Here is a 16,423-nt window from a genome sequence, read left to right as displayed (position 1 = left end):
AACAAACTTAAAAGCAAACTCATGCAAATCCACACCATTGACCTATAAGTGGAATCTCGTTCATTCAATGGGCCTTACCACCAAGATAGCAATCTCTTACCAATTTAACTGGCCTCAGCGAGACAAAATACAAGGTATGCATGAATTGTATTCAGCTACAAGTTGGTGGGTTTTTTTTTTAGTTTACAACACTAGTTTATAAATCATGTTCAAGTTTATATAGCTCATGTCCTAGTTTGTAGCTTCTTTTGCAGTTTTATTAAAGCATATTACATACATACATACATACATACATACATACATAATACCGTGAGTCCCATGGACTGCAAGGCGATCAAACCTGTCAGTCCTAGAGGTGATCAACCCTGACTGCTCTTTAGAAGGCCAGATCCTGAAGAGGAAACTCAAATACTTTGGCCACCTAATGAGAAGGAAGGACTCACTGGAGAAGAGCCTAATGCTGGGAAAGATTGAGGGCAAAAGAAGAAGGGGACAACAGAAAATGGGGTGGCTGGATGGAGTCACCGAAGCAGTAAGCATGAGCTTAAATGGACTCCAGGGGATGGTAGAGGACAGGAAGGCCTGGAGGAACATTGTCCATGGGGTCATGATGGGTGGTACACGACTTCACAACTAACAACAACCAATTTGAGACAAATTCAAGGTATGCATGTATTTTATTCAGCTATAAGATGGTGTTTTTTAAAATTTAGAACACTAGTTTATAAATCATGTTCAAGATTATATAAATCATGTCCTAGTTTGTAAATCATGGTTTGTAGCTTCCTTTGCTCTTTTATTACAGCATACTATGGATTAGTGCACTGTGAACCCAACAAATAGGGCTGTTTCTCGAGTTTTGCAAGGTACTACAAGCCCCAAAGCGTGAGCAAGCTTTTCCCAACCTTGTGTCTTCTAATTGCATCTGACTACAATGCCCATGGACTAAAGCCAGCAAGGCTGAACTGACTGGGAATAATGGGAGTTGGAGCCTATGAATATCTGGCGGATTGGTGGAAGAAGGGAACAAAGCATTGCGTAATCAACACAACCCTTCCCCCCCCTTTTCTCTAAAAAAAAGAGAGAGAGACTAGACTTTAATAATTTTCTGCTCCCGTTTTTGGAAGCAGCTAAACTAAGGATGATGCATTCCCGCAGCTTTACAGTTTCCTAAGGAAAAACTGAGCTTTATTTTTGCCTCCTTCTTTCCTTCCTTCCCCGGGAGCCTGCAAAAGGGGGGCGTGACAGCCCTCGTGCGCGCGCGCTCCCCCCCCCCCCGGTTTCCCTTGACAGAGGCGCCTCTGGTTGGCTGGCGGCGAAGCCCAGCCCACCAAACCTCCAGCTGGACGGCGCGCCTCCTCTTCGCCCCGTCCCCTTTACCTTCTGGGGAGGTGGGTGTTCCACGCCCCCTCACTCGGAGACTGCCCGGAGATGAGGACGCGAGAGAAGCGTCCGGATTGGTTCGCGCTCTCCCGGCGTTTCTACTGGCCGGTCGGGGAGCGAGGGGGGCGTGGCCGGAGCGCGGCGATTGGCCGCGGCGGAGGGGTGTGCGCGAGAGGGGGAATGGCCGCGGCTGTTCCTGGGCTGGGGAAGCCGAGCGGCGCTGCTGGAAGGGGCGGGGGGAGGGGGCGGCGGCCGGAGGCGCTTCTGCTGGGGCTGCAGTCGCCGCCGCCGCTGCCGCTGCCGCCGCCGGGCTCCGAAGGCAGCCGGACGCTGAGCCCTCCACCGCTTCCCTCCTCTGCCCCCCGCTCGCCGGCTGCACCATGAACAGAAGCAGCGGCGCTACGTCGTGCCCTCCAACGGTCCCCGGCGACGGCCACAGCAGCGGGCACGGGCGCAGCGAGTGCCGCCGGGTCTGTAGCAACTGTCGGAAAGTCCTGAGGCAGGTGGGTCTGCCCTCTCTCTCTCTCTCTCCCAGACACGCCGTGGGGCTGCTCCGCCTTGGCTAGCCTTCCCCGGTGCCCTTCTTCCGGAAGCGCAGGACAACAGCGCCCATCATCCGCGGCGCTGGCCGAGGATGACGGGTTATGTAGTTTTTCGGTCCCCCTGGGGGTGTGGGGATTCGGCCGAGGAAAAGGCTGAGGGAAGGCGGCTGGGGCTGCTTGGCTCCGGCCACACCTCCTTTCAGAATGGCTTTTGAGAGGGAAGCTGGGCAGGAATCGTCTCCTTTTTTTAAAAAAAGAAAAGAAAATCTGTTATTGCTTTCGGGTTGTTTTGTACCTTGGGGAGGGTTTTGTAACGATTTCCTCAAAAATCTAGATATAGATGCACATAAACATACACACGCAGGTACATATGTGTGTATGTATGTATATATGTATATATATGTGTGTGTATATGCATGTATATATGTATATGTATGTATATGTATGTGTGTATATGTATGTATGTATGTATATATATGTATGTGTATATGTATGTATATATGTATATATGTTATTTATATGTGTGTGTATATATACACACACTCCTGCTCCTCTGCTGCTTCATTCAGATATATGTATACACAAATATAGGAGAAATTATGTATATATAGACATATATGTATTAGATCGCTAAGTTTTTTTTTTATAGCAATAAATGTGCACTCACATTTCCCTATATCTCTTCTCCTGCTTCAGGGATATAAATTAAGGCACAGGCAGTAAAAAAACACCTAGCGTTTTTGTGTCAACTTATGTGCTGATTGCATGTTGTGTGAATACCGTTTGGTAATGTTGCATTCCCATTGTGCCTTTCCTGTATGTGGTGGTGCTTCTGGTTTTGCCTTTTCCCAAACAAATGTGGTTTTTTTTTTTAATTGAGACCTCACTTTGTTTAAGAGGAAAAGAGTTGGGGATAATGCATAAGAAAAACAGCTTTGAATAAAATAGTGCATGATACTCAGGAACAAATATAGTAGGTAATCATGTTCATTAACATCAAAAAAATGGAGGAGATGTTCATTTGATCATCTCTAAGTGATAACTTGATATCCAACTAGAATATAGGGCTTACTGCAAGTAAATATGGATGTAGGAATGGAGTCTTTGTGAATGCTACTAATACTTGCGCTAGTAATAAAATACAAGCAATGCTAGTAATCTTTATGCTGCAATAAAATACAAAAATAGATAATGGCTAAATAACTGTGAACACTGCAGTGCCTTCTGCACTTCCATCACAGAAAGATAAATGATATTTGTTGTGTCATAGATCCAAGTGCCAAAAACAGCAGATTCATGATTTGCAGGTTTTTTGAAATCATACTGTGTTTTGTTTAATATCTTAAGATCAGCCTTCACCAATCTGGTGCCTTACAGATGGATCACAGTTTCTATAATCACCTTATATGGTCTAAGGTAGGGAAGGCTGTATTAAACATTATCCATACATATCTATATTTCATCCAGTACTATAAGCATTTATAAATCCCACTGATTTCAGTTGGCAACTAAACTGACGTGGGTTCATATTTTAATAACTATAATGTTTGTATTGCTGCATTTCTATTGGTTTTTTTTATACTATTGCTTTTCCCCCTATTATTTCAATTCTGCTCTGTTGACCCTGAAGATTCAATCTTGGAAAAATTCAGAACAAATACTGTGACCAAGTTCTTTTGTTTAGATTATGTATTCCTCTTTCAAAGCTTTGACCTCTACAGATATTGTCTCCTATATCAATTTCTCCCTAGCATAATTGTGTGTGTGAAAATTTCACTATATTTTTCTCATCTTACCCTTCTTTCCTTCATTATATAGTTATTGCTAATGAAAATGCTTTTGGACAATGCTAAGATTTTGCATCTGATGAACTTTTAACAAAGGACACTAAAGGACTAACACTGTCTTCAGAATTGATTGTTCTTGTGTTATCCATCACAATAATAAATTCCTTCTGATAGCAGAATAAAATTGTAAAAGTGAGGAATGGCTGGGGAGTGAGGTTGCTACAATCAGACTGAGTGATTTGTGTGTCTTCCAAATATTGTTTTCAACACAAGTCTTGGGGAAAATGGATACGTTTGTGCAGCTGATTGGTTATGCTCCATCAATGTTTTGTGAGATCTTTGTTATGTTGAAGTATACAATTAAGGGAACATTCCTTACTCCCTGCATATCATCGGCTGGGTACATGCATTGCACTAGACCACAATGATGCAAACCATATTATACTCTAACTTGTTGTCTGAACCAGGCATTACATCATATAGTATATGGATCCAGTTGTTTGTTCAGTAAACCATAGTTTAGCAGACTGTGGCTCAATTGATGTATAAATATGTTTATTGTATTAATAGCAGTAGAGGTAACTTGTTTTTACTCTGTCCAAATAATAATAAATGTATTATCATTATTGAAGAAAATCTATGTGATTGTGAAGAATCAACACTATCTTGATGGCACATAATCTGTTGTTGAATAGCTACATTGTAATTGATTGGACAAGAGAAATCCATGCATGCTGTCCATATTGGTGTTTTTATGTAATCATAAAAATACAAATCTAAGACATGCATAGATTTGTCTTATCCAATTAATAAAAGTTGCCCTGAATTTAAATAGATCTATTATTTTAATGTATGATATTAAAAAGTATAAATTGTTAATATGTCGAGAGACTTTTCCCACTGTTTTCACAAAGGAAAAGAGTCAATTTGCTGTTATTGTCCAGGTAGATGGTACCTAACCACTTATTTAATTTGCATTTTGAAACTCAATCTGGTTCTGAAAGTGAGCTAAGCCACAATGTCATTGGTTTTCATCCAAGTCCTTAATGCCTTGGGGAAATCATGATTGCCAGTGTGTTGTGTGAATTAAGGCCGTTCAATAAACAGTGGTAAACAAAATCATGTCTAAGCAGGGAAGGCTTCAAATTCTGGTAGATGGAGATTACAACTGGAATTTCAGGAACATGGCAGGCATTCTTCCAAAGTAACTGCTTGCGAGTAAAGTTTTCTGCTCATAAAATGTCTGCTCTGTAAATCCCCAATTTAGCAAACATCTTGCTACTTCCTCACACAAGTACCATCTATGTGGCTCCTACTTATGCAACATTTACGCTTTTCAAGCAGGGATGAGTAGTGTACCTGCATCAAATCACTGGAGGCATCCTTCACAATGTTTATTTCCAAGGAGATTTCTGGGGCCCATTTGGATTACAAAGGCATTTTATAAATAAAAAAAAGTCATGACAGAGGTTGACATTTTGTTTCCAGCATGTCAGCTTTTTATTTTTGGTAAAGCAATTTCCCAGGAGGGCAAGTTGGTGGGTGCCAGGGAAGGGGGGGCTTTGAATCATCATGCGCACCCATGTGCAAGTTTATTCAAAGGAACGACGTATTTGGATTGCACCCTTTTTGTGTGATAGAAATACTGAGGAAAAGAACACTGTGCCCACCTTGCGCTCCTGACAAGGTGGGATACAAAAGAAATAAATAAACCAAACACAATGTAATTTGTTTGCCACGTGACACTCGGGTAAAAGTCCCTGCAACTGCATCAACATTATATTCCATTAGTTGGCAATAGCAGCTACTTTGTTACAGTAATAAGAATATGGGTTATAGTATACACAGGAGGAATTTTGGTTCAAATCTTTGTTCAGCAATGATATTCACTGGTGATTCTTGTGCCACCTGTCTCCTAATTAAGCTTATCTTCCACTTCTCTGTGGAATACAGGCAGGCTGGGGAAAAAATGTTAAGAACCCTGGCTAGCTTGTAAACTGGCACAAAGTTGAAACTCTCCAATTAAATTCCTACAAGGGACATTAACACAAGTAAGATTCTAAGCTAAGTAATGGTTGAACACAGGGGGAGTGGGGAAAGGATAAGGAGGAGTACTTGACAGTAATGCTTGTTCCCAGCTCTGTGTAAGTAAAGTCGAAGCCCTATAAACAATAAACCAAACTCTGTTTCCCCCTCTCCCCCCCCCCAAAAAAAAACCCTCCCAAACTTCTCACAGCGCATTCTTAACAATATTAACATCCTGGTCATCTACCGGTTAGCAATATTCTGATCAGTTTATCTCTTAGGATATGTGGCTAACTGAATGCATTAGCTGAGATGTTTTTTATTTGTCTAGTGCAAATGAATTAAAACTGCTGAGCTGTGCAAAAGCATCAACTTACAGCAAAAGTTTTGTTTGCCTTTGTTCTGGTCTCTCTCTCTCTCTCTCTCTCTCTCTCTCTCTCTCTCTCTCTCTCTCTCTCTCTCTCTCTCGAGAGAGAGAGAGAGAGAGAGAGAGAGAGAGAGAGAGAGAGAGAGAGAGAGAGAGAGAGAGAGAAGGGTGGGAAAACCTCAAGTCTCACTTTGGCAACCTCTTTCTAATTATATCTTTGCACCATGATTTCTCTTGTAAATATGAAGAAACATGTAAGGCAATGAGCTGAAATATTTGTGCTCTTTGTCCCAAAGCTGTTCCCCCCCCCCCCCCCCCCGCTCCTTCCTCTGTGAGGCCAAGTGCCAATCAAAGTTGTTTTTCAAGCCATGAAATTGTAGAATTCTGTCTTCCGTTCTCCCAAAGGGTTTGGCTCTGGAAAACAGGCATGGGAGGTAGGGGGATAAAACTTTTTTTTTAAAGCTCTCCTGTAAGTGCTTTAGATTCATAAAAACTGTATCCTACGCTAACCGATGTCTATGTTTGCTACGGGTATTTACTTCTAGCTCTCCAGGCACTCGTATTAATGGATCATATTACACATCCTACTTGATCTTTCCCCCTCACCCCTTTTGCAACTTGTGAGAAATTTCATGAACTTGAGAAGCACAGAAATGTACAGCTGAATTCCAGTCTTGACTGAGGTTTCCCTTCACTAGAGGGTCTTCTGTCTTGGATAAGCTCCACCGTGCAGACAGTGGAATAGACGTGTGAATTAGATCATCCCCGATTCAGATTTTATTTTAAAAATCCAGGTGCAGAGACCAGGGTAGGAAACTTGTGCTATTGTTGAATTAGAAATCCCCGCAGTCTTCAAAAGTGACTAATGCTTTCTGGGAGTTGTAGTCAGGGTGGGCTTCAAAAATTGCAGCAACAGGTTCGCTGCCCCGTTGCTGGGTGGGTGTGGCCCTGGTGGGTGTGGCCTAGTTGACCTCCTGCACCATGGTGGGGGGAGTGTTTTTTGCCCTCCCCAGGCTCTGGAGACTTTCCCCAAGTCTCTGGGAGGGCGAAAACTGCTCCCCCCAGGCTCCAGAGGCCAGAAACAGGCCCATTTCCGGACTTCCAGAACCTCTAGTAGGCCCATTCCCCCCCCTCCCCGAACCGCCACATGGGCCCTGCATTTACCTGGTTGTAGTTCATAAATATCTTAGTGTCACAACTTACCTATTCCACTAAAGATGTTATTCGACACTTCCCCACACCAGTATGATGTGGGAAAGACAGGTAGTCCTCGAATTACGACCTCAGTTGAGCCCAAAATTTCAGTTGATGAGCGAGACATTTGTTAAGTGAGTTGTTAAGCCACGGTGGCGCAGTGGTTAGAGTGGAGTACTGCAGGCTACTTCTGCTGACTGTCGACTGCCTGCAATTTGTTATACTAACAAATATACTATGCAATTTATCAATACTAAAGTAAAAAAAAAATTGCAGCCAGCTACTATGGTTACTGATAAAACATAAAGAGAGTTATAATAGGGAGGACCAATTTCTCCATTGTGGGCTAAATATACTTGAATAATACTATGTTATTAGTAAGTTTTACAGTTACACTAACTTCGCAGCTTTGAGATAAATGTTACCCTCTTTCACTTCATCACAAAGGGAATTTCAGAAATCATACTATCCTTGCCAAGATTATTTTGTGTTTAAGGGCAGCTGGATTGCATCCATAGGGCAGAGCAGAGGAGTTTGGGAAATATCTACAGGACAAAGTCGCTCAAATCCGGATGGGATGGGCCCCTTTCAGTGGTCCAGTAGAGACGCCCGTGGCGAGTCTTGAGGGACCGCTTTGGGAGGAGTTTGACTCGGTTGCCATCGAGAATTTGGACAGGTTGCGTGGACGTCTGCGACCCACCACATGTTTATTGGACCCGTGTCCCTCCTGGCTTGTACTGGCATCCTGGGAGGTTACGCGCGACTGGCTCCTGGGCCTAGTGAACGCCTCGCTGGGTGAGGGGTCTCTACCGGCCGCCTTGAAAGAGGCGGTGGTGAGGCCCCTGCTCAAGAAGCCTTCCCTGGACCCAACGGACCTAGTCAATTATCCTCCAGTCTCCAACCTTCCTTTTTTAGCGAAGGTTGTAGAGAGTGTGGTGGCACAGCAGTTCCCACGTCACCTGGAGGAGAATGATTATCTAGACCCGCGCCAGTCCGGCTTCCGACCCGGGCACAGCACGGAGACGGCCTTGGTCGCATTGGTTGATGATCTCTGGAGGGCCAGAGATAGGGGTTGTTCCTCTATGCTGGTCCTATTAGATCTCTCGGCGGCGTTCGATACCATCGACCATGGTATCCTGTTGCACCGGCTAGAGGGGCTGGGAGTCAGGGGCACCGTTTTACGGTGGTTTGGCTCCTACCTCTCCGACCGGACGCAACGTGTGTTGGCAGGGGAGCAGAGTTCGACCCGGAGGTCACTCACATGTGGAGTGCCACAGGGATCGGTGCCTCTCCTGTTCAACACATACATGAAACCGCTGGGCGAGATCATCCGTGGTTTTGGGGTGGGATATCATCTGTATGCTGATGATACTCAGCTATACATTTCCACCCCGAACCACCCCAATGAGGCCGTCGAAATGATGTCCCGGTGTTTGGAGGCCGTACGGGTCTGGATGGATGGCAACCGACTAAAACTCAACCCTTCCAAGACGGAGTGGCTGTGGCTTCCGGCCTCCCGGTTCAACCAGGTGCTTCCATCTCTGGCCATTGGGGGCGTGCAACTAGCCCCCATGGAACAGGTGCGCAATTTGGGCGTCCTCCTAGATGCCCGGCTGTCCATGGATGACCATGTAACAGCCGTGGCAAGGGGGGCGTTCCATCAGGTTCGCCTGATGCGCCAATTGCGCCCCTTATTGGACCGGGATGCCCTACGCACAGTCACCCATGCGCTAGTGACGTCTCGCCTGGACTACTGCAATGCTCTCTACATGGGGCTTCCCTTGAGATGCACTCGGAGACTACAGTTGGTCCAGAACGCGGCCGCGCGGGTGATTATGGGGAGGACTAGATACTCCCCTGTAACACCTCTCCTGCGCGAGCTGCACTAGCTTCCTGTGGTCTACCGAGTGCGTTTCAAGGTTTTTATCTATCAGTTCACCTCCTCCTTGTATATGTCGTATATATGTCTTGGTATATGTTTTGTTATATGTATGTCGATATATTTATTTCCTATGTTTTGTTGTACGCCGCCCCGAGTCCTTCGGGAGAGTGTGCGGCTAAGAAATAAATATTTATTATTATTATTATTATTTTGATTATGATCTTTAAAGCGCTTCATGGCACAGGACCTAGTTACATGCAGGATCGCATCCTGCCCCACACATCCCTACGACCAATTCGCTCACACAGAGAGGGACTTCTCCGGGTGCCGTCCGCCAAACAGTGTCGGGGGGCGACACCCAGGAGCAGAGCCTTCTCTGTGATGGGCCCAGCCCTGTGGAATGACCTCCCCCGTGACATCAGGATTACTTCCGATCTCCGCTCCTTCCGTGTACAGCTGAAGACCCACCTCTTTCAATTATCTGGCCTGGCTCAACCGTAATTTTTCTTACTCCTCCTGACTGTCTTTTTTTAAATTTTAAATTTTAATTGTACATTGGGTTTTTACTATTGGGGTATGTTAATGGTGATTTTAATTGTTTACATGTTGTAATTTGTTACCTCCTCCGTGCATGTATGTCTTTGTATATATGTATGTTTATGTGTTTGTACACATGTGTTATGTTCTATATGTTCCATTGTACGCCGCCCCGAGTCCTGCCTGGAAAGGGAGCGGCTAATAAATTCAAATTATTATTATTATTATTATAGTTTATCAGAGCCAAAGATTACCAATCTTCAATCTTGGTAATCTTTTAAAAACATAGTATATACCGTGTTTCCTCGAAAATAAGACAGGGTCTTATTTTCTTTTGGCTCCCAAATTTTGCTTGGGCCTTATTATTGGGGGAGGGGCTTATTGGTTTGGGGTTGCCGGGTGGCTGCTCTTGCAAGTGGGCGCCCGAAGACCTGGGCACAGCCTCAGGGGCAAACGGCTGTGTTGCGCTGTTGCAGCAGTGCAACAAAGCCGCCATGAGGTGTACTAGAGTCTTCCAACAGCCAGCCCACAACCATAGAGCATAGTCCCAGAGCGGCTGCTGCCGGACGTCTCGGCACCAGATCTCTGGAGTTTGGAAGCCGGTTATGCTCGGACCATGGAGGCGGCGGCAACTCCCTGGCCCAGCCCTGCAGGGAGAGTTGGGAATGGTGAGGCAGGGAGGCACATGAGCTGGAGGCAGATCAAGTGCTCGCGCAACCTCTCTTTCCAGCCGGGCAGAGCGCCACGCGGCTTAGCACCTTTGGGATATTACTGGGTCGGTGAGTGGCGCTCTGCCCGGCTCGAAAGGGGCGTTGCCGGGCAGCTGCTCATGAGAGCAGCTGCCCGGCAACCCCCCCGCTCCAGCTGGGCACAGTGCCCCCACCAACCTAGCCGTATCCCAAAGGCGTCAAGCAATGTGAGCTTTTTCCAAGACTTGAAAGAATGGACTGGCGGTACCAATTTTTAAAGAATAGATAACTGCTTTAGGAGCCTTGCAGAATGCTCCTGGGTGCTGGGGGGGGGGCAGAAATGAGCGAAAAATTGACTGTTTTTCGCTTTATTTACCCCAGCCCCCAGGAGCACTCTATAAGCCTCCTAAAAGCTATGCCTGCCCTTTTTTAAAACAAAAACCGGGCCTGTTTTCGCAAAAAACAGGCAATTTATTTGCTCATTTTGGAAGGGGGCGCCCGCAGGAGCACTCTATAAGCCTCCTAAAGGCTATGCCTGCCCTTTTTTGGGAGGTCTTATGGTGCGTCTTATACGCCCCTGCGTCTTATACTCTGAAAAATACGGTTTTTGCTCGTTTGTGAGGGGTTATTGTGAGCATTTAAAAAAATGATACCTCTGTGTTCACCTAGTGCTCTAAGGATGAAGCAGGCCCTTAAATCTTAATTAGTGAACAGGTTTATTTGCTCCGTAAAGTAGGTTATGAAGACTGGGAACTCATTCTAATAAGGTAATGTTTGGCTCCTGCCCGACGTTAACTTAATTGTTTTAAATATATTTTTGGCCAAAATTTGTATATCACCTAGTTAGTATATCATCAGTACCATATGTCTATTTAGTCATGTCAACATTTGGAATGACCTCATGTATAATTTTAGTAGTCATTGGTTTCCCTACTTGTAGATCAGGGGTGTCAAACTCGCGGTCTGCGGGCTGGATACGTCGCATGCTGGTGCCACTCCCGCCTATATGTCACATGATGCCACCGTGACGACGTGAGTTTGTCACACCCCTGTTCAGTGGTGGTTGCAGGTGGTACACCCCGGTATGGGCATATTGGAGCCTGCCTGGAGCACCGGATACCATTCTGGTATGGTGCTGCGGAGGGCCTACTCGCCTGCCCGAGCTCCTTACCTGTGCTTTAAGCCTTTGGCACTTCCGAGCATTCACATGGCACATACGGCGCCTGCGCGACGCTCCACCGAGCAGCTGGAGTGTCGAGGCTTGCGGAAGCGTCACAGGCAAATAGCGAACATGTGGGTGACTGTACCGGTTGGAATGGAATCCGGAACCCACCACTGCCCCTGTTGTAGATTAATGCTGTCCATAAAAACTTTATGTCCATAAATCCCAGTAAGGGTATGGCTAGCTGATGAGAGCTAAATAGCTTGAAATAGATCTATACCAGTCTCCCTTTATTTATTTATCAGCACAAATACAACACAAACATAGCAAAGGCAACATTAAAAATAAAAATATGGTTTTCGGCCTGGATGGTCTTCTGGAATGAGCCGAAGGACAGAAAGGGGGAGTAGTGAGCTCCCTCCCATATTTGGGCATACCAGGGGTTGTAACACAAATACACACACACACACACACCTTCCAAAGCAGATTGAGAAAAAGCAATGGACAGATGTTTTGGCTAACTTGGTCACATCCAGGAAAGTTGAGCTGATTCTACTGTAATCTTGCCATTCTGGGCCAAGGGTAAACCAGTGTTTGCTGACAGTCTGAGCTAGTGATTCTTATTGTGTCACTTTTCCCTGTGTGTTGTTTTTTTCTTCCAACAATCCGGAGTCTTTCAGTCCTTGCAGGCCACTGAATCATATCTTTTTTAGCAGAATTCTCCAATAAGAAGCTTTATAGAAGCAAGAAGACACGTTCTCTTGAGTTTCTGTAGAAAACCGCTAACCTTTTACAGTATTGACCAACAGTGGCAAGTAAATGCCAGAATGCAGTCTAACAAAGTTAAATTGTTATTGCCAAGAACCAAGCAATTTGAAAAAAAATATTAAGTGGATATAATGGAAGAGACATGTGTTGGCATTCTTTTATTTTTTAAGAGGCCTTTTGAGTGGTTGATCAAGGAAGATAAGACATTCCATCATGTTAAACTGATTAAATGGTGGTTAAGAGAAGGCTGTGGTTTTGATGAGGATTTTAAGAATGCTGCCAAATATTTTACTTTGTAGACTTCATATCTGACTTGAAGGAGTCACAATGTATTTTGTTATAGGAGTGTTCTGAGTACAGATCTCTAAAAGAAGCAGAAATGTTTTAAGTATTCACCATTAATTTGCTGCTTGTTTGCATTTTGCAGTTCTGCCGAAACATTTTGACAGCTGTAACTAGAAAATTATTTGTGAAAGTCGTTGGAATTATTTTTTAAAAGAACTATTAAATTAGATTAACACTTGTTTAATTCAGCATATAGATGAAAGTGAAAGTCTAAGAAAACAATAAATAAAAACATAGTGGTGCAGATGCAATCTCTATTTATATACAGAGGGTAGGTGCACTAGAGTTTGCCAGTCTTGATTCTCCTCAGGGTTTCTACAATCATGGGAAAACCATAAGTCAGATGACTCTCCTGCTTCTGTTTATACATACACTAGCTCAGCGATGTGAGCCTTTTTTGGCTCGCGTGCCATAAGGGGGGGAGCGCAGGGAGGGCATGCACGGGCATGCCGCACCCATAATGCAATGCACAACCCCCCCCCAGTGTGCATGCCCGCATGAGAGGCGCAACCCCCATTTTTTGCATGCTTTCTTCGCCCTCCCCAGGCTCCAAAGGCTTTATAGGAGCCTGGGGAGGGCAAAAACAGCTTCCCCTGCCCCCCCCTGAGGCTTCAGGGACCTTCAGGATGCTTCCCTGAAGCCTCCGGAGGACTAAAAACGGCCCTACGAGCAAACTGGAAGTCCGTTCCCGAACCTCCGGTTTGCCCATAGGCTTGAAGCCTCCGGAGGGCCTCCAGGGGGGGGGGGGGAAGGAGGCTCTTTTTGCCCTCCCCAGGCTGCTATAAAGCCTCTGGCGAAAATGGCTTTTAAAAAGGATGAACTCACGCGTGCCCTGACAAATGGCTCCGCATGCCACCTTTGGCACGTGTGCCATAGGTTCGCCATCCCAGCACTAGCTGGATATCCGTGCTTCACGACAAAACTATGTGATCGGGCTATGCAGGAGAAATTCAGTTCACAATTTGTTGGATCAGTGGTGGTCGGTGATTGAAACACATAAGAGAGGGGGAGTAGAATGTCTAAGTCCTCAGCATCAGAGCTTGTTAATATAAGGCAACTGGCAGTTGGAACAGAGTTCTTTTCAGGTGGGGAGGGGGAGTAGAACTCCTTAGCATCAGAGCTTTTTAATTACTGTATGAGAAATACTAATGATCTGATGGTCATTTCAAAAAATCCTTTCTTAAGTGAGCCCCTAGAAGCCAAGAGGAGCATACGTGCCAAATTTCAAGTTTGTAGGCTTTATGGTTCTGGAAATTTTGTGATGAGTGATTTCTATCTATCTTTTTTATAGATAGATGATAGATAGATAGATAGATAGATAGATAGATAGATAGATAGATAGATAGATAGATAGATAGATAGATAGATAGATAGATAATGAAGGGGACCTTGAAATAAAGAAATGCTTCTACTGGTGAGCCGCTACTATTGTTAATGTGATTTTTATAGCTTTTTAACTGGAATCTGCTAGTTTTAATAGTGTTGTTTGTTTTCTATTCATTCAATTTGTTTTCATTTCATTTCTTTATCCTTGAACATTCCCATTGCTCTTCTCTGAATCTGTTCTAGTTTATTTAGATCCTTAACATGTCATCTGACCAATGCAAAATAAAGTGTGAACTCTTTGTTCCCATGATTTAGAAACTTATGTTCAGCTGACAACTCTGTTTCTCCATTTGACAGCCAAACTCAAACAGTGTTCATCTTCTGATAATCTATAACTCCCAAGATCCTTTTTCACAGATATCCTTGATGGTATATGTGTGCATTGATGACTCTTTCTTACATGAAATTGTTTACATTTACTTAAAGTTAATTTCAGTCTAATTTTCTAAGCTATCGGAGTATCTGTGTGCTTCATTTTTGTCTTTGAGACTACGACCACAAATTCAGCCCAAAATTTCTGTCGCTAAGCAAGACGGCTGTTAAGTGCATTATGCCCCATTTTACAACCTTTTCTGCCACCGTTGTTAAGTGAATCGCTGCAGCGATTACGGTTTAACACAGTTAAGTGAATCTGAGCCACGATGCAGCAGTGGTTAGAGTGCAGTACTGCAGGCTACTTCTGCTGACGGCCGGCTGCCCGCAATTTGGCAGTTCAAATCTCACCAGGTTCAAGGTTGACTCAGCCTCCCATCCTTCCGAGATGGGTAAAATGAGGACGCAAATTGTTGGGGGCAATAGGTTGACCTTGTAAACCGCTTAGAGAGGGTTATAAAGCACTGTGAAGTGGTATATAAATCTAAGTGCTATTGCTATCTGGCTTCCCCCCTGACTTTGCTTGGAAGGAGGTAGCAAAAGGGGATCGCATCGCCTTTTCTCCAAAATTCCTCAGAAGTGCAGGCTAATGGGTAGTTCTATTTCAGTACCTTAGCTACCCCAAGAGATTTCCTCTATAGGCGTTCCCTGACTTTTCAGTCAGGCTTGAGCCTGCTACTTTGACCAATTACCTGAAATCAAATACAGAAAAGTCAGCCTCTTCTCCAGGGAGACTGAGCCCAAAAGATAAGTTGAATAGCTCAAGTTTTTCATTGTTACCTGTGATTATGTACCTGACTTTACTGAGCAATGGGGCTGGTGTTTCCTTTTCCTTCATTGCCGTATGGTCTGCAAAAAAAGAAACATCTGGCACGATTTCGTATTCTGAATGTGACTGTGACAGATGGAAGTTCTCAACTTACGACCAAAATTGAGCCCAACGTTTCTGTTGCTGAGTGAGACGTTTGTTAAGTGAGTTTTGCTCCATTTTACAACCTTACTTTCCACAGTTGTTAAGTAAATCATTGCAGCTATTAACCTAGCACATGTACTCCTCGACAGTTCATTTAGTGACCGTTCAGAGTGATTATGGCATTGGAAAAAGTGACTTATGACCATTTTTCACACTTAGGACCATTGCAACATCCCCATGGTCAAATGATTTACATTCGGATGCTTGACAGCTGATATGTTTATGACAGTTGCAGTGTCCCGGAGTCATGTGATCAACTTTTGCGACCTACTGAACTAGCAAAGTCAGCAGAATACCCAGATTCACTTAACAACCGTGTTACTAATTTAACAGGTACAGTGATTCACTTAACAAATGTGACAAGAAAAGCTATAAAATGGGGCAAAACTCACTTAGCGAATGTCTCATTTTAGCAACATAAAATCTGGGCTCAGTTGTGGCCATAAGTTGAGGATTACCTGTAACCCGGTTGTTAAGTGAATCCGGCTTCCCCATTATCAAAAAGTCACAAAAGGGGATCACATGACCCCGGGCACTGCAACCGTCATAAATATGAGCCAGTTGCCAAGCATCTGATTCTTGATCATGTGACCATGGCGATGTTGCAATGGTCAAAAGTGAAAATTGATTGTAAGACACTTTTTTTCATTATCGTTGTAACTTCAAACAGTCACTAAATGAACTGTTCTAAGTTAAGGGTTACCTGTACCTCTGGACTAACAAGCATCTCTCTTTGGAGTGTGCCTCTCATCCAGTGGTGGGTTGCAGGCGGTACGCCCCAGTACGGGCGTACCGGAGCCTGCCTAGAGTACTGGATACAGTACTGGAGTTCTGGTACGGTGCTCCGGAGGGCCCACCCGCCCGCCCGCCCAGGCTCCTTACCTGTCTTTTAAGCCTTTGGTGCTTCTGTGCACGTGCATGGCGCATACAGCACCTGTGTGACACTCCGCCGAGCAGCTGGAGCATCGCGGAGGCTTGCGGAGGCGTCGCAGGCAGGTACGATCTGTGTGA

General features: G+C 44.7%; 1 protein-coding gene across 1 annotated transcript in view; it reads left to right on the top strand.

Moving 5' to 3' along the window:
* The first annotated feature begins 1,595 nt into the window (after window positions 1–1,595).
* SESN3 (sestrin 3) overlaps window positions 1,596–16,423 on the top strand; it is a 70,919-nt gene continuing 56,091 nt past the window's right edge. Inside the window, exon 1 of the mRNA XM_081950706.1 lies at window positions 1,596–1,886. Coding sequence (XP_081806832.1) covers window positions 1,764–1,886 — 123 coding nt within the window. The 5' untranslated portion in view covers window positions 1,596–1,763. The remainder of the gene's footprint in view (window positions 1,887–16,423) is intronic.

This window comes from Natrix helvetica (assembly GCF_964273705.1).
Source record: "Natrix helvetica genome assembly, chromosome: 4".
Classification (NCBI taxonomy): Eukaryota; Metazoa; Chordata; class Lepidosauria; order Squamata; family Natricidae; genus Natrix; species Natrix helvetica.
This window is presented reverse-complemented; position numbering and strand designations above follow the sequence as displayed.